Here is an 18,329-nt window from a genome sequence, read left to right as displayed (position 1 = left end):
CCTTTCTCCATTGAGTGAGTTAAAAATCAATTGGCTACATATGTGTGGCTTTATTTCTGCATTCACAATTCTATTCCGTTGGTCTATATGTCTATTCTCATACGAGTACCACACTTTTTTTTTTTTAATTTTTATTGTGCTTTAAGCGAAAGTTTGCAAATCAAGTCGGACTCTCATACAAAAATTTATGAACACTTGCTCTATACTCCTAATTGCTCTCCCTCTAATGAGACAGCACACTCCTTCCCACCACTCTCTCTTTTCGTGTCCATTCAGCCAGCTTCTGACCCTGCCTACCCTCTCATTTCTGCTTCAGATGGGAGCTGCCCACATAGTCTCACATGTCTACTTGATCCATAAAGCTCATTCTTCAACAGTATCACTGTTTATCCCATATTCCAATCCAATCCCTGTCTGAAGAGTTGGCTTTGGGAATGGTTCCTGTCTTGGGCTCACAGAAGGTCTAGGGACCTTGTAGTCTCAATCAGACCATTAAGTCTGGTCTCTTTATGAGAACTTGGGGTCTGCATCCCACTGCTCTCCTGCTCCCTGAGGGGTTCTCTGTTGCGTTCCCTGTCAGGACAGTCATCGGTTGTAGCCGCGCACCATATAGTTCTTCTGCTCTCAGGCTGATGTAGTCTCTGGTTTATGTGGCCCTTTTTGCCCCTTGGGCTCTTAATTCCCTTGAGTACCACACTTTTTATTTATGTAGCTTTGTGATATGTCTTAAAATTGGGAAGTTCATTTCTTTTTTTTTTTTTTAGGTATTCTGGGTTGCTTGCAATTCCATATGAACTTGAGGATCAGCTTTTCCATTTCTGCACAAAAGGTTGTTGGAATTTTAATAGGAATTGCATTGTATCTGTAGTTCGCTTTGATAGTATTGAATTCTTAACAATATTAAGTCTTTCAGTCCCTGAACGTAGAATGTCTTTCCATTTATTTAGATCTTCTTTAATTTCTTTCAGCAGTGTTCTATGATTTTTATTGTAGAGATGTTTCATCTCTTTCATTTATTCCTAAGTGTTTTATTCTTTAGATTTTTTTTTTTTTTTTTTATAAAAGGAATGGTTTTCTTAATTTCCTTTTCAGAGTGTTCATTGCTGGTGTATAGAAACACAGATTGCTGAGCCCTGTCCTCAGACCTCCGATTCAGTAGGTCTGTGTGAGACCTAAGAATTTGTATTTATAACAAGTGTTCAGATGATGCTGATGCTGTTGGTCTCCAAATCATACTTTTAGAAGCATTGAAGTAGAGATGCAGTTACTGGAACATCAGCTAAGTTCACCTCTTCAGCTTGTCTTATGTATGTGTGTTTTTATGCCTGTTTGTGTGTGCTCTGCGTAGTTCCACTATGTTCCATGGCTTTGCATCCAGAAGCTGTTAATGGATAGTTTAGGTTTATTAGGGAGTCCCTGGGTGGTGCAAATGGTTAATGCACTTGCCTGCTACCTAAAGGTTGGAAGTTCAAGTCCTCCCAGAGGCATCTTGAAAGAAAGGCCTGGCATTCTACTGAAAAACCAGCTCTTGAAAACCCTATGGAGTATATAATTCTACTCTGGGGTTGCCATGAGTCAGAATCCACTTGATGGCAACTGGTTTTGTAGTTTTTGGAGTTAGAGGTTATGTCATTCCCATGAGATCATTATGGTGGGAGAAGATCTGCAATGAGTCATTTCCTACTCTGTCTTCAGTATGCAAATCAATTTTCTTTTCTAGTTTTGTTTCTTCAAATATAACATAAATGAGTTGGCTAGGGCAGTGCCTTTTTTTAAAATCAATTTTGAGATATGTTGAGTTATAACTTATAATAAAAATATAACTTATAATAAGATAACTTAAAATGAGTTTTGACAAATATGTACACCCATGTTACTATCATAATATAATCAAGGTATAGAATATTTTCATCATCCTGAATAGTTTCCTTATGCCCCAGACACCTCCTACCCTCGGCCCATTCCAGGTATCTTCTGATCTGCTTCCTGTTAGTCTGTCTTTTCTAGAATTTCATGTAAATGGATAAATGCAGTATGTATTCTTTTATGTAGTGCATTCCTCTTGCACAATGTTTTGGCTTTACTGATGTTAATATCTGTATTAAGTTTGTTCATCCTTATTGCTGGGCAATATTCCATTGTATGATATATGCTTTGGGTTATAATTCAGTTTATGATTTACTTTAATAAGTACTGTAGCTTTGTTCATGACTCATGGTGACCCCATGTGTAGCAGAGCATAACTGCATTCCATAGGATTTTCAAGGCTGTGATCAGAAGCAGATTACTGGGTCTTTCTTCCCAGTCACCTGTGGGTGGGTTCTGACTACCAATCATTTGGTTAACAGTCAAGCTCTTAAACATCTGCACCATCCCATGAATTGGAAGTGGCTTAATGGCAACTGGTTTGGTTTTCTTTTGGTAGCTTTGTTTGAAATAAGTGTAGTTACTTTATGTAATGAAACATGTATATATATGTTGTTAGATACTGTCGAGTTGGTTCTGACTCATAGTGACCCTATATCTGTGTACAACAGAACGAAACACTGCCCAGTCCTGTGCCATCCTCACAGTTGATGTTATGCTTGAGCTCAATATTGCAGCCAACTGCGTGACTCTATTTCATTGAGGGTCTTCCTCTCTTTCGCTGACCCTCTACTTTACCAAGCATGATGTCCTTCTCCAGGGACTGGCCCTCCTGATAACGTATCCGAAGTATGTGAGATGAAATCTTGCCATCCTTGCCTCTAAGGAGCATTCTTGCTGTGCTTCTTCCAAGACAGATTTGTTCGTTCTTTTGGCAGTCCGTGGTATATTTAGTATGCTTCACTTTCACCATAATTCAAAGGCATCAATTCTTCTTCGGTCTTCCTTATTCATGTCCAGCTTTCACATGCATAGGAGGCGATTGAAAATACCATAACTTGGGTCAGGCACACCTTAGTCCTTAAAGTGACATCTTTGCTTTTGAACACTTTAAAGAGGTCTTTTGCAGATTTTCCCAAAGCAATACGTTGCTTGATTTCTCGACTACTGCTTCCGTGGATGTTGATTGTAAATCCAAATAAAATGAAATCTTCGACAACTTGAGTCTTTTCTCCATTTATCATGATGCCGCTTTCTGGTCCAGTTGTGAGGATTTTTGTTTTCTTTATGTTGAGGTGTAATCCATACTGAAGGCTGTAGTCTCTGATCTTCATCAGCAAGTGCTTCAAGTCCTCTTCACTTTCAGCAAGCAGAGTTGTGTCATCTGCATAATGCAGGTTGTTCATGAGTCTTCCTCCAGTCCCGATGTCCCATTGTTCTTCATGTAGTCCATCTTCTCGCTTTATTTGCTCAGCATACAGATTGAATAAGTGTGGTGAAAGGATGCAACCCTGATACACACCTTTCCTAACATTAAGCCACGGAGTATCCCCTTGTTCTGTCCAAATCACTGCTTCTTGGTCTGTGCCCAGGTTCTTCATGAGCACAATTAAGTGTTCTGGAATTCCCATTCTTCGCAATGTTGTCCGTAATTTGTTATGATTCATAGTCGAATGACTTTGCATAGTCAGTGAAACACAGGTAAACATCTTTCTGGTATTCTCAGCTTTCAGCCAGGATCCATTTGACATCAGCACGTGTGTGTGTGTGTGTATATATACACACACACATGCACATATATATATAGCAAAGAAAACCCAAACCCGTTGCCGTCGAGTCAATTCTGACTCATCGCAACGCTATAGGGCAGAGTAGAACTGCTCCGTAGAGTTTACAAGGAGCGCCTGAAGGATTTGAACTACCAGCCTTTTGTTTAGCAGCTGTGGCACTTAACCAGTATGCCACCAGGGCTTCCAATACACACACACACACACACATACACACACACTTATATTGTATATTTAACATAAGTGTAGATATATTAGAAAATTTTATGACCTGGCTATGAGACATTTGTACTTTCATGAGCATTACTTTTTTCAAAATTAAGATTTATTTTACTGAAAAGCATAAAATAATACTTACTTGACTATTATTTCAACTATTAATCACTTTCTCTTATTTGACCTGAACCATGAATATCAGTCTAATAGTATGAGTTGCTTTTTCTGTTACCTATTTAGCATTTTGTCTCTTTGAACTGACCTAAACAAAGCTTTCCAAATTTTTTTTTAAATGAAACTAATGAGAATTGCTTATTTTGACAGGCCTTTGGAAATGCAAAGACAGCTCATAATAACAACTCAAGTCGTTTTGGCAAGTTTATTCAAGTAAATTACCAAGAAACAGGCACTGTTCTTGGGTAAGTAGCAGTCATTTCAGTACTTTGGAGCATGTTTATATTGTTATCATTGCCCCATCATAAGCTATGGACTCCTCATTTGCTTTTTAATGAGAATAGTAACATTGGTGTCCGCATTAAAATTTTTTCCCTTCCAAATTTTTTCTTTTGGACAAGTTCAAGCCTCAGAAAGTTAACATGCATACCTCAGAAAAGTATAACATTCATACACCCTTAACTTAGATTTACTAACTTTTAATAATTGTATTATATCGCTATGAGTTGGAATTGACTCGATGGCAGTGGGTTTTGGTTTATACATTATATATTATGGAGCATTCATTTTCTTCTCAATTATTTTCAAGTAAGTTGGATATAAATTATAACATGACCCCCTAATTAATGTATTTCATAAATGCAACCACAATCTTTTACATAACCATAATATTGTTATTATACTCAAGAAATTTAATAGTATTATGATAATATTTTTTGTTATGTAGTATATTATAAAGCCAGAGTCCCCTGGTTAACTCAACAGTATTCTTTATGGCTTTAAAAAAAATCTAGGATCCAATCAAGGATCACGTATTGCACCGGTTTGTTATATTTCTTTGTTGTTGTTAGATGCCATCGAATTGGTTCCAACTCATAGTGACTCTTAAGGACAGAGTAGAACTGCCCACAGGGTTTCCAAGCAGCGGCTGGCAGTTTTGAACTGCAGATTTTGTTTAGCAGCCAAGTTCTTAACCACTACACCACCAGGGCTCCTACTAATCTCTTTTGGTCTCCTTTAATCTATCACACTCCTTTTACTGCTGCTGCTTACCCCCAAGCGTTACATTGACATGTTTGAGTAGTATACATCAGTTTACTTGTAGGATGTTCTCCAGTCTATATTTGCTTGATGATTTCCTTCTGATTAAAATCTAGATAAATATTCTTGGCGAGAATACTATATAGTTGATGTTCTGTACTTTACATTATATGACATAAGGAGACTTCTATCAGTTTGTTCAGTTTTTGACAATGCTAAGTTTTTATCACTTGATTTACATGACATCCTCCAGATCTCTCCATTTCAAAGATACCTATTTCCTGTTGTAATTAAAACGTAATCTCTGGGGTGATACTTTGAGATGCGAGTATTCTGTTCTCCACAGTTTTTCAGCCAGTGGTTTCAGCATCCACTGATGGTCCTCGCCAGAACTAGTTATTACATCTGTGGCTCCAAAGTGTGATTCTCTAATTTTATCATCCTTTCTATATTTATTAGCTAGTGTTTTTCTGTCAAAAAACATACTTCTCTTCCCTCTTCCCTTTGTATTTATTTTTTAAAGTTATATTAAACCCACTGCTGTTGAATTGATTCCGACTCATAGTGACCCTATAGGACAGGGTAGAGTTGCCCTGTATGGTTTCCAAGGCTGTCATTCTTTACGGAAGCAGACTGCCACGTCTTTCTCCCATGGAGCAGCTGGTGGGTTCAAACTGCTGACCTCTTGGTTAGCAGCTGAGTGCTTAACTATTGCGCCGCCAAGGGTCTTAAAGTAACAGTAGGGACGCATGAATTCTTTTTTATTTGATGTGATAGAGTCCATTGCCATCTTTTTTTTTTTTTTTTAAAGCTCTAACTGTCCCAGTTTGCCCAGTGGTGGTGCCTTTAAGCTGGTTCCATGTCTTTTTGACATGTCTCCATTAGTCTTTGGTATTTCTTTGCCTTCTATCACAAAATGCTCCAAGCTCACCTTTTATTTTCCTTGCCTTATATTTGGAATCTACCATTTTGCCAAGGAGCTTTGTCTTCTTTTTATTGTTTTATTCATATTTAGAAACTAAAATTTGGCAATTAGGTGTATTCATTGTTACTTTGATGTCTTTGCCTCAAGGTCCTGTATATATTTAAAGAAAATTTTAAGTCCATACTGATACTTCTAATTTAAATGCAACACTATAGCATTGTTCCTCTTGTTCCTCAAATTCCATGTTGTATATGTCTTTTCCTATAGTGATATCTCTAGTTCCCAACATTATCAGTATATTCACTCATTTCCTTTTAAGACAATATAAAAAAGTGGTTTCAGAACTGCTGTACCAACTGCAAACTTATTACATACGTTTTTATTTTTACATTTCTTGTTGTCCTTAGCAATATGTCCAACTAAGAGTGTATAGTGAAAGTACTGTGTTTAGATTATGGTATTAATTTGGTGTATAGTTAGATTAAAAGGAGCCCTGGTGGCACAAGAGTTAAGTGCTTGGCTGCTAACTGAAAAGGTGGTTCGCACCCAGTGGCTCCACAGGAGAAAGACCTCGTGATCTGTTCCCGTAGAGACTACAGCCTAGAAAACCCTGTGGAATAGTTCTACTCTGTCGCATGGGGTCGCTATGAGTCAAAATTGAGTTGACAGCACCTAACATTGTTAGATTCCTTTGTTTGTATTATGTTTATATTCAGTTTGAGGGCTTGCTTTATTCCATCAATTTTTATTTAAATTTTTTGACCATGGAAGACGTTTGTGTGGTTTAAAAGTCAAAACTGTATAAAGAGGTTTACTTTGAGAAGTCTTCCTCCCTCCCTGTCCCTTCTTCCTCATCCCCGTGCACCACCACCATTTTCATTAGTTTCTGGTTTAGTCTTTGTGTCTTTTTAGTAAAATGAAAAAAAGAATTTTTCTCCTAAAATGTAGATATTACACACATCCATTCACCTCTTGCTTTTTTAATACTTAAAAATATGTCCTGGAAATCACTCAAATCAGTTTATAGAAATCTTTCTCAGCTTTTTAACACCTGCATGGTACTATATTGTATGACCATATCAGTTTATTCATTCAGTGTTCTATGGATAGGCATTTAAGTTTTTCAGTGAATAATCTTGTACCTATTATTGTATATTTGCATATTTAGACTAAATTTCTAGGAAATGTGATAGAAGGGTTAAAGGGCAAATGCATATATGGTTTTGTGTACTGTAGCCCAGTACCCTGCTTATAAGGGTTGTACCAGTTTGCATTTCCATGAGCTACATAAGAGAATGCCTGTTTTTCCGTAGCTTTGTCAAAAGAATATTGCTGAGCTTTTTTTTTTTTTTTTGGTCAAACTGATAGATAATTCAGTTTTCTTTTTATGAGTGAAGTTTAGCATGTTTTAAAAATTATTTTTAAATGTTTAAGGGCCATTTGTTTATCTTTTTCTTTGAATTTTCTGGCCATGTACCGTGTCCATCTTTCTATTGACTTTTTGGCCTCCTTTTTTTTTTTTTTTTTTAAAAAGAGCTCTTCATATAGTAAGAATATTAATCTTTCATTAGTGATATGTTCAAGTATTTTCTCCTATTTTGTTGTTAGCCTTTTAAACTGAAAAAACCAAACCCATTGCTGTCGAGTCGATTTCGACTCATAGTGACCCTATAGGACAGAGTGGAATTGCCCCATAGGGTTTCCAAGGAGTGGGTGGTGGATTCGAACTACTGGCCTTTTGGTTAGCAGCCAAGCTTTTAACCACTGCACCACCAGGGCTCCATTAGTCTTTTAGTTATGTCTAATTTCTTATTTCTTTCTCCCTCCCTCCGTTCTTCCTTCCCTCCTTTCCTTACTTTCTTGCCATGCAGTAGTTGGTATTTCTAGACAGATTTACTCTTTTTCCTTTTAAGCATCTAGATTGTGAGTTACAATTAGGTATTCCTCATCCCTAGATTATAAGAAAATTTAGCTATTATTTTTTGACATTTAGATCTCTGATTTGTTATTTTTCTGATACTGTGTAAGTATGAATTCAATTTCATCATTTCATAAATGGCTATTTAGTGCCAAATCATTTACTGAAATGTTTGTTTTTTCTCTTGCAGTGATTTGAGAGATCACCTTTATCATATATTAGTTGTCCATATGTGCTTTTTCTAGATTTTGTGTCCTTTCATTGGTTGGTCTGCCTGTTCGTATAACATTACCACACTCTTAAACAATTATAGGGGCTTTAATAGTAGGTTTTAATATCTGGCAGGAATAATTCCCTCCTCATTTCTTTCTTTTTTTTTTAAAAAATTACTTTTTGTTGTTGTTGAGAATATATACAGCAACACGTACACCAGTTCCAGTACTTTAAACTGGTTTGTACCAATTCAGCCATGGCCAATGAAGTGAAACAGGAACGGACCCAAAGTTTTGTAATTTCGGACATTCTGCATGGTACCTGAAACATGAAAAATTATGGGTGGAAGCCCTGGAATGGGGACTCGGAAGAAGCTTAGTGAGCCTATTCAGGAGCCTGATGTGTGAGATGGGATTGTTGGTAGGACTGTAGGAAAGCGACACATTAAAAGTGGCGTGGTTGGCTGCCAGCTTTGAGTGGGGCACTGCCTTCTTTGAGCAGGGCAGCATTGCTTCAGACTCTGCTCAGAATCTGAGGGCAAGAGATTTGGTTGCTATGCAATGCATATGCTGCCCTTGTTCTCTAAGAGGGAGGTTAAGTTTCTAGCAGGCCTTTGACCTATAATTTTTCCCACTCCAGCTATGTTTCCAGTTCATTGTAACTTAAAAAATTCGAGTCTGTTCTGGTGATGCTTTCTCGGCCAAGACTGAACTGGGCAGGATCGGTTTGAAGCCCTGACTGATTCAACAATTTCTGCGTGTACAATTCAGACCCATTGATTACATCCAAGTTAGGCAACCATTCTCACCCTTCTTTTCTGAAATTTTCCTCCCCCATTATCATAAATTCATTGCCCCCTAAGTTTCTTATCTAGTCTTTCGAGATGCTGTCATCAGTTTGATCTCCTCTTATTTATTGTCTTTTTTTTCTTATAGGTTTCTAAAAATTTTTGCATGTTTATTTTGCTTTTTTCACCAGCTATTCAGAATCAACTTGTCTAGCTTGAGAGGAAGAAAAAAGACAAACTTACTGATATTTGTATTTGAATGGTGTTAACTTTATTAATTTGGAGATAGTTGATTTTTTTTGTGTTTTTGAGGAATGTTTTAAAGTTTTTGGATTTCTTTGTAAGTTTATTTGTAAGTATTTTAAGTTTTTGTTGCTGTTATAAATGTGGTTTTCTCTTACGTTATATCTTCTGACTGCCTGTTTGTATATATGTGGAGGCTGTTGACTTTTCTGTTGATTTTATGTCACATTACTGAATTACCACGTTTGTATTAGTTTTATTATTGTTTCTCTTACCTTTTCTACATAAATAGATAGTTTTCTTTTTTTAGCTCTTATATATCTGATTATTTTCCATCTTGCCGGATGCTGTTCTTCTAATACAGCTATAGTACTGGGAAAGATAGTGGACATTCTTGCCTTGTTTCTGACCTTAATATGAATGCCTCTACTTTTCTTCCATTAAGTAAAATACTGGGTTTAGGGTATTTTTTATCATGTTAAGGAATTAAGCATCAATTTTTATTTTCCTGAATGTTTTGTCAGTAATAGGTATTAAATTTTATCAAAGGTCTTTTTGACATCTGTGGAGATATCATGATTTTCATTCACCCCAAGCTCTATTAACATCTGAATTATTACAGTTGCTTTCCTAATATCGAACTGTCTTGCATTCCTGGGACAGAATCTCATTTGATCAATCAACACATGCGCGCGTGCACACACACACGTGCACACACACACACACAAAGATGCATACATAAACGCATGTTTATATACACACTCACGTGTAAATTAGTTATTGTTTTCTGTTTACTTATAATTGGTACATCTATATTAATAAATGAAATTGATATATACTTTTTATTTATGCATTTATATTTTGACCAAAACTATGTGTACTTACCCTTCCCAAAAAGGGATAAATTCTTCTTCAATGGGAAGTTTCAGAACCTGATTCTGAAGAATCATCAGTTTGCAAAGATAAACAGTTACTACTTTTACTTGTGAAAGTGGTATTCAGTCAAGCTGTCAGGCATCTCTTACCTAGTATTTATGATTGTGCTGTAAAAGAGGTTGGTAATTGGTAAAGCTGTGTCCATTGCTTTATAGTTTCTGAAGTGCCATTATGTATATTCATTGGTTCTCAAGACAATTTTTTGAGGAATATCAGATGTTTATTTTCCCGTTTTATGAATGAAATTTAGGGTCTCATATGTTAAGTGACCACCTAGGAAAAGTTAAACTTCGTATCAACAACGAGCAAATATAAATATCTCATTTTGATTAGTAAATCAGCAAATATTAATCGAATATTTTAAATATTTTATTTTATCATTTATTAAGCAAATATTTATGGAGTTCATTTTGAGTACCAGGCACTGTGCTAACTGCTGAGGATGTAAAAGATGTAGACATCTTCCTTGCCGTTAAAGTTCTTATGGTCTTTCTGGAAAGACATTTGTTTATATAGTATAATTACAGTAAATGAGATAAGTGCAATGACCAAGTTATCTGGAAGATTTCACCAAAAAAGGTAATTTTTATGTTGGGTCTTGAAAGTTTGCCAAGCAGGAAAAGTGGGAAATTACATTATTGGCTGAGGAATTGGCATTAGCAAATGAACAGAATTATGATAAGGGGTTGGTGTATTTGAGAAGATAAGTTAAATGGCTATAGCACACAGGCATAGTGATCAGCTGGTGTCAGATTGTGAATAAAGCTCTAATATTTGTAATTCCTCCTATTGACACAGGAGAACAGATTAAATATTATTATGAGAAAATGTCAAACATACATGATAGTAAAGAAGAGTAGTATAAGGAACTCCCACTCAGATTTAGCAGTTATCAAATTTTGCCATATTTGTTTCATCTATCCCTTTTTTATTTTTCTGTGCTGATGTATTTGAAAAGCAGTTCCTTACAAAGATAATTTTAATTCACCCTTTAGGTACTTCTTTATGGGGAGCAAGTTCAAAGTAGGGGAATAACATGAGTAGATCTTATTTTATAGGAAGATAACTCTTATAGAGTCATATGACTCGTATGACTCAGATTGAAGGACAGAAAAGAGAGATAGCCGAGAAGTAGCATGTGGATGATAATTGAAAGAGACAGCCTTTGTAGTTAAAGTATACCTGGGTTCAAATCGTAGTTCTGCTGTTTACTCGCTGCATGATCTTAACACTTTTGAGCATCAGTTTCTACAGTTGTAAAAAAGGGGCAGTAATATTTACCATGGAGTTTTGGCAGAATTTGACGTATTAGTTCATATTAGTGCCTTTTCTCGCATTTCGGGTAGATAATCTGTCTCCGTAGTGGTGATAGTGGTAATGGCTATAAATTTGCAGAGGATGGCACATTTGAGCTTCATTTTATAATGACTTAGGAGTTTTTATGAATTTACCGTGGATGACACTAATAACATCCGTAACACAATAATTGTAAATGTACTGAAAATGATCTGGATAGTATCCTTTGTACTTTTGAATCTTCTCTGAATAACTATTTGTGTACCTTATATTAAACTTTCCTATTTGTACCAACTAATTTTATTTTCCTTCTAGTGCGTATGTTGAAAAATATCTACTAGAGAAGTCCAGACTTGTTTATCAAGAGCACAATGAACGGTATGTATTTTTATTTGTATTATTAGGTCAGATTCACATTTGTGTCAGGAAGATTGACTTTTAGACTCTTTGACTGTTATGACCCCTAATTCAGTTTACATCATGCAGACCTTTATGTTTAATTGCTATTTCCTGTGATGAACAAAACTAATTTTTCTGAGGCTGCTGGAAGATTTTTATTGGGTATGTAGTACTGTTCCCCTTTCGAAGCTCGAAGCAAACTGTCAGAAGAAGTTTCTTAAGGTGGTATCACGTTGCTCTTTGTGAGCTTCTTTTCCTTTGCCTTTAGTCCTTTCTTCCATTTCCTGGTATTTTTTCTCTAATTTAAGAAAAATTTTTTAACGAAGGTCTTAATTCCATTATAGTATCTGAGGTATATGAGGCTTCAGAGGTGATATAAGTAACATCCTGCAGATGAAGAAACCAAATATCTGAGGGATGAATGATTTTCTTCATGCTATGTTCTGACACAATAAAGCTCAATTGTTAAGATCCAGGGTTTAAAGGTAAACAGGCCTTTGTTTAAATCCTTGGTATTCTTTGGGTATCGCATTTAACTTCCTCTGTTTCTTAGCTATTTATTCCCATTTTACAGATGGAAAACTGTATCCTAGAGTTGTTTAAAGGATTAAATTATATAATATTTATAAAGTGCTTAGCATAGTCCTTAGATATAACAAAAGCTAAGGAGTTGATAACTAAATTATCATAGTTAATTACTGACAAGGCTAGAATTGGAATTTAAGGTTTTCAGTTATTTTTCTGTGGCTAGCTGAGGTGAGAGGAGTTTTGCATACAAGGTGTTTTAGAAACAAAGGGCAGAGTTTCGGGAAGAGAACTAGCTTCATAAATATTTACAGAGCTGTTAAGTGCTTCTATTAGGAGGTTATTAGTAATTTTTTCTAACATGTTTTTAATGGCATGGTGGGGGTATAAGCTTGGGTTTGAAAAATGAGTGGGAAGTGAAGGTCCAAAGTTTACAAACTGGTTCTGTGTCATCTGGCTGGATTTGACTTGCAGATGTGTGTATGTGTTATTCTTATTGTATTAGATTGGTTTGCTAGTACTTTGTTGAAGATTTTTGCATCTATATCCTTAAGAGATATTGGTCTGTAGTTTTCTTTTCTTGTGATTTCTTTATCTGGTTTTGGGATCAGGGCCATACACGGAAACCTGAGAGAGCCAGAACTTGACGAGACTGCCTTGCTTTTCCGGGTCTTACAAGTTTTCCGCCTTTGACAGGGCACAGTCTTACTACTTTTCTATTGCTGTCTGTTAGTTGAAAATATTTGAGTTTTCCTTCTCTGACAGGTTTCTGCCTTACACAGGTTCTGGCTTTTGCAGGTTTTACTGTCCTGGCTTTCATAGAATGAGATAGGAAATGTTCCCTCTGTTTGTGAAGGATTAAGGAGCCCTGGTGGTGCAGTAGGTTGCCAACCTGAAAGGTCGGCATTTTGAACCCACCAGCAGTCTGCTTCCATAAAGATCACAGCCTTGAAAACCCTATGGGACACTTCTACTCTGTCCTATAGGGTCGCTATGAGTCGGAATCGACTTGACAGCAGTGGGTTTGGGTTTGGTTGGTGAAAGATTGGGGTTAATTCTTTAAATATTTAGTAGAATTCACCAGTAAATTCAGTGGGGTTTTTTAGGCTTTTCTTTGTGGCAAGTTTTCAATAATAATTCAGTATCTTTGCTTGTTATAGGTCTATTCTGATTTTCTGTTTCTTTTTAAATCAGCTTCAGTAGTTTGCATCTTTCTAGGAATTTGTCCATTTCATCTAGGTCATGTAATTTGTTGGCAAAAAATTGTTGATTTTACTCCCCTTTAATCCTTTTCATTTCCTTACGATTGGCAGTAATGTCCCCTCTTTCATTCCTTATTTGAATCTTCTCTCTTTTTTTTTGATCAGTTTAACTGAAGATTTGTCAATCTTGTTGATCTTTTCAAAGATCCAGTGTTTGGATTTGTTGTTGATTTTTTTCTATTCTTTATTTCTGCTTGCTTTGGATTTAGTTTGCATTTTTCCCGTAATTTATTAAGGTGGAGTCTTAGATTATTGATTTGAGGTCTTTCTTCTTTTTCACTATATGGTTTATAAGTGTAAAATTCCTCTGAAGCATTGCTTTAGCTGTTTCCCATAAGTTTGGGTATTTTATACTTTTGTTTTCCTATATCTCAAAATATTTTCTATTTCTCCATGTGATTATGATTTCTTCTTTGATCCATTGACTATTTAGGAGTGTCGTATGTAATTTCCACGTGTTTGTGACTGTCCCAGATTTCCGTTATTGGTTTCTGGTTTCACTCCAAGATGGTCAGAGAACACGAGAAGAGGTCTATCCTGCTGTTGTTGGGTAGATATCTTTAAGTCTGATTAGTATATACAGCTTTTCAAGTCTTCTTTATCCTTGTTGATATTCTGGTTGGTATTGTAAGTGAGGCATTGAAATTTCCAACTATTATTATTGAATTATCTGTTTTTCCCTTCAGTTTTGTTGTTTTTGCTTTATGTATTTTGGGACTCTGTTGTGTTAGATGCATGTATGTTTAGAATTGTATCTTTTTGTGGATTGGCCCTTTTGGTATTAAAAATGTTCTCATTTGTCTATAGGGATAATATTTTTTGTCTTAAGGTCTATTTTATCTGATACTAGTATAGCTACTCAGCTGTCTCTTGATTACTGTTCATATGCTATCTTTCTCGATCCTTTTACTTTCAACCTATTTGTGTCTTTGAAACTTAAAGTGTGCCTCTTGTAGATAGCATGTAGTTGAATCATGTTTTATTTATCTGTTCTGTGCCTTTTGTTTGGATTATTTAACCCATTTACTTTTGATGTAATTATTGATAAAGTGGGATTTACATCTGCCATTTTGCTATTTCCTTTCTATATATCATATTACTTTTTTGTTCTCGTTTGCTTCCATTATTGCCTTCTTCTGTGTAAGTACGTGTTTTCTAGCATACCATTTTAATTTTGTTGTTTCTTTTACTGTACTTTTTTTGCATCATTTTCTTAGTAGTTGCCCTGGGGTTTACAATTAATATGTTAACTTATAACAATCTAGTTTGGATTAATAACAACTTAGCTTTGATAATGTATAAAAACGTTGCTCCTATATATCTCCATTCCTTTCCCCCTCCTTTATGCTTTTACTGTCGTACAACTTACATGTTTACACATTGTGTGCCCATCAACAGGTTTATAAATTATTGCTTTATGCCATTTTCTTTCACATCAAATAGTAGGAAAGAGGTGTTAAAACAATAAATACGTTTTTACTGTCTTTTATATTTACCAATGTAATTATTTTTATTGATGCTCTTTATTGCTTGATGTTTGAGTCATGTTTAGAGTCCTTTCATTTCATCTGGAAGAATGACTTCCTTGACTATTTTTTTGTAGGGCCCACCTGTCGGTGACCGATATCTTAGTTTTTGTTTATCTGGGAATGTCTGAATTTCTCATTTATTTTTGACAGCTAATTTTGTTGGATATAAAGTTCTTGGATTTTGGAAGTTTTTTCTCTCAGCACTTTGAATTTGTTTTCTCATTGGCTTCTGGTTTCCATGGTTTCTGATGAGAAATAAGCTGTTAGTATTATTGAGATCTTTTGCTTGTGATGAAACCTTTCTTCTGACTGCACAAATCTTTTGCTGTGCACTTTTAATTTCAGTTATCATACTTTTCAACTCCAGAATTTCTATTTGGTTATTTATTTATTGTGTGTTAAGTGAAAGTTTACAGCTCAAGTTAGTTTCTCATACAAAAATTTATACACACATTGTTATGTGACCGTAGTTGCTCTCTCTATAATGTGACAGCACACTCCTCCTTTCCACCCTGGATTTCCCATGTCCATTCAACCAGCTTCTGTCCCTTTCTGCCTTCTCATCTTGCCTCTGGACCGGAGCTGCCCATTAAACGCAGCTCCTCATGAGTAACATTTTTTGTTTTATAGTCCAGTCTGATCTTTGTCTGAAGAATTAGCTTTGGGAATGGTTTTAGTTTTGGGCTAACAGAGTCTGGGGGCATGTCTTCCACTGTCCCTCCAGTCTCAGACCATTAAGTCTAGTCTTCTTCCTGGAATTTGAGTTCTGCACCCCACTTTTCTCCTGCTCCATCAGGGACTCTCTGTTGTGTTCTCTATCAGGGTGGTCATTGGTGGTAGCTGGACACCATCTAGTTCTTCTGATCTCAGGCTGATGGAGTCTCTGGTTTATGTGGACCTTTCTGTCTCTTGGGCTCGTATTTTCCTTGTGTCATTGGTGTTCTTCATTTTTCTTTGCTCCGAATTGGTTGGGACCAATTGATGGATCTTAGATGGCCACTCGCTAGCTTTTAAAACCCCAGACCCCACTCACCAAGGTGGGATGCAGAACATTTTCTTAATGAATTTTGTTATGCCAGTTGACCTAGATGTCCCCTGAAATCATGGTCCCCAGACCCTGGCCCCTACAACTTTGTTCCTCAAAGTGTTTGGTTGTATTCAGAAAACTTCTTAGCTTTTGGTTTAGTCCAGTTGTGCTGACTTCCGCTGCATTGTGTGCTGTCCTTCCCTTCACCTAAGATAATTCTTATCTACTATCTAGTTTTTTTTTTTTTATATAGTTTTGAATCTAGTTAGTGAATACCTGCTCCCTTTCTCCCTGCCCTTATGATCATCAAAGAATGTTTTCTTTTGTGTTTAAATCTTTTCTTGAGTTCTTGTAATAGTGGTCTCATACAATATTTGTCCTTTTGCAACTAATTTCACTCAGCAAATGCCTTCCAGATTCATCCACGTTATGAGATGTTTCTTGGATTTCTCATTGTTCTTTACTGTTGTGTAGTATTCCATTGTGTGAATATACCATAATCTGTTTATCCATTCATCCATTCATCTGTTGGTAGGCACCTAGGTTGTTTCCACCTTTTTGCTATTGTGAACAGTGCTGCAGGGAACATGAGTGTGCATGTATCTATTTGTGTGAGGGCTCTTGTTTCTCTAGGATATATTCCAAGGAGTGGGATTGCTAGACTATATAGCACTTCTATTTCTAGCTTTTTTATGAAGTGCCAAATTGATTTCCAAAGTGGTTGTACCATTTGACATTCCCACCAGCAGTGTTTAAGTGTTCCAGGCTTCCCACAACTTCCCCAACGTTTATTATTTTGTGCTTTTTGGATTAATGCTAGCCGTGTTGGAGTGAGATGATATCTCATTATAGTTTTGATATGCATTTCTCTAATGGCTAATGATCGTGAGCATTTCCTCAAGTATCTGATAGCCACCTGAATGTCTTCTTCGTTGAAGTGTCTGTTCATATCCTTTGCCCATCTTTTAATTGGGTTATTTGTCTTTTTGTTTTTGAGGTTTCGCAGTATTTTATAGGTTTTAGAGATTAGACACTAATTGGATTTGTTGTAGCCAAGATTTCTTTCCCAGTCTGTAGGTTGTCTTTTTACTCTTTTGATGAAGTCTTTTGATGAGCATAAGTGTTTGATTTTTAGGGGCTCACAGTTATCTAGTTTCTTTTCTGGTATTTGTGGATGGTTAGTAATGTTTTGCATACTGTTTATGCCATGTATTAGGGCTCCTAGCGTTGTCCCTATTTTTTCTTCCATGATATTTATCGTTTTAGGTTTTATACGTAGGTCTTTGATCCATTTTGAGTTAGTTTTTGTGCATGGTGTGAGGTATGGGTCTTGTTTCATTTTTTTGCAGGTGGATATCCAGTTATGCCAGCCCCTTCTTTAAAAAAAAAAAAAGAGACTGTCATTTCCCTATTTAACGGACTTTGGGCCTTTGTCATGTATCAGCTGTTCATAGGCGGATGAAATTAAGTCTGGATTCTCAGTTCTGTTCCATTGGTCTATGTATCTGTTGTACCAATACCAAGCTGTTTTGACTACTGTGGCAGTATAATAAATAGGTTCTAAAATCAAGTAGTGTGAGGCCTCTCACTTTATTGTTCTTCTTGAGTGATGCTTTACTTATCCAGGGCCTCTTCCCTTTCCATATGAAGTTGGTGATTTTTTTCTCCATCTCATTAAAAAATGTCATTGGAATTTGGATTGGATTAAATCTATAGATCACTTTTGGTAGAATAGACATTTTTTACAATGTCTATCCATGAGCAAGGTATGTTTTTCCACTTATGTAGGTCTCTTGGTTTCTTGCAGTAGCATCTTGTAGTTTTCTTTGTATAGGTCTTTTACGTCTCTGGTAAGCTTTATTCCTAAGTATTTTATCTTCTTGGGGGCTATTGTAAATGATACTGATTTGGTGATTTCTTCTTCGAAGTTCTCTTTGTTGTCGTAGAGGTATCCAGTTGATTTTTGTGTGTTTATATTGTATCAGGACACTGTTGAAATCTTCTTTTAGTTCCTATAATTTCCTTGTAGATTCTTTGGGGTTTTCTGTGTATAAAATCATATCATCTGCAAATAGAGATACTTTTACTTCTTCCTTACTGATTTGGGTGCTGTTTATTTCTTTTTCTAGCCTAATTGCTCTGGCTAGGACCTCCAGCACAATTTTGAATGAAAGTGGTGATAAAG

At 36.0% G+C, this 18,329-nt stretch overlaps 1 protein-coding gene across 11 annotated transcripts in view; it reads left to right on the top strand.

Moving 5' to 3' along the window:
• The window catches only part of MYO9A (myosin IXA), a 250,999-nt gene that overhangs the window by 56,022 nt on the left and 176,648 nt on the right, over positions 1 to 18,329 (top strand). For all 11 annotated transcript variants that reach the window (XM_049852703.1, XM_049852700.1, XM_049852694.1 and 8 more), the window contains exons 3-4: positions 4,194 to 4,288; positions 11,718 to 11,780. In XM_049852703.1, the coding sequence (XP_049708660.1) occupies positions 4,194 to 4,288; positions 11,718 to 11,780 (158 nt within the window). The remainder of the gene's footprint in view (positions 1 to 4,193; positions 4,289 to 11,717; positions 11,781 to 18,329) is intronic.

The sequence above is a fragment of the Elephas maximus genome, chromosome 13, assembly GCF_024166365.1.
Source record: "Elephas maximus indicus isolate mEleMax1 chromosome 13, mEleMax1 primary haplotype, whole genome shotgun sequence".
NCBI classification, from domain to species: Eukaryota; Metazoa; Chordata; class Mammalia; order Proboscidea; family Elephantidae; genus Elephas; species Elephas maximus.
This window is presented reverse-complemented; position numbering and strand designations above follow the sequence as displayed.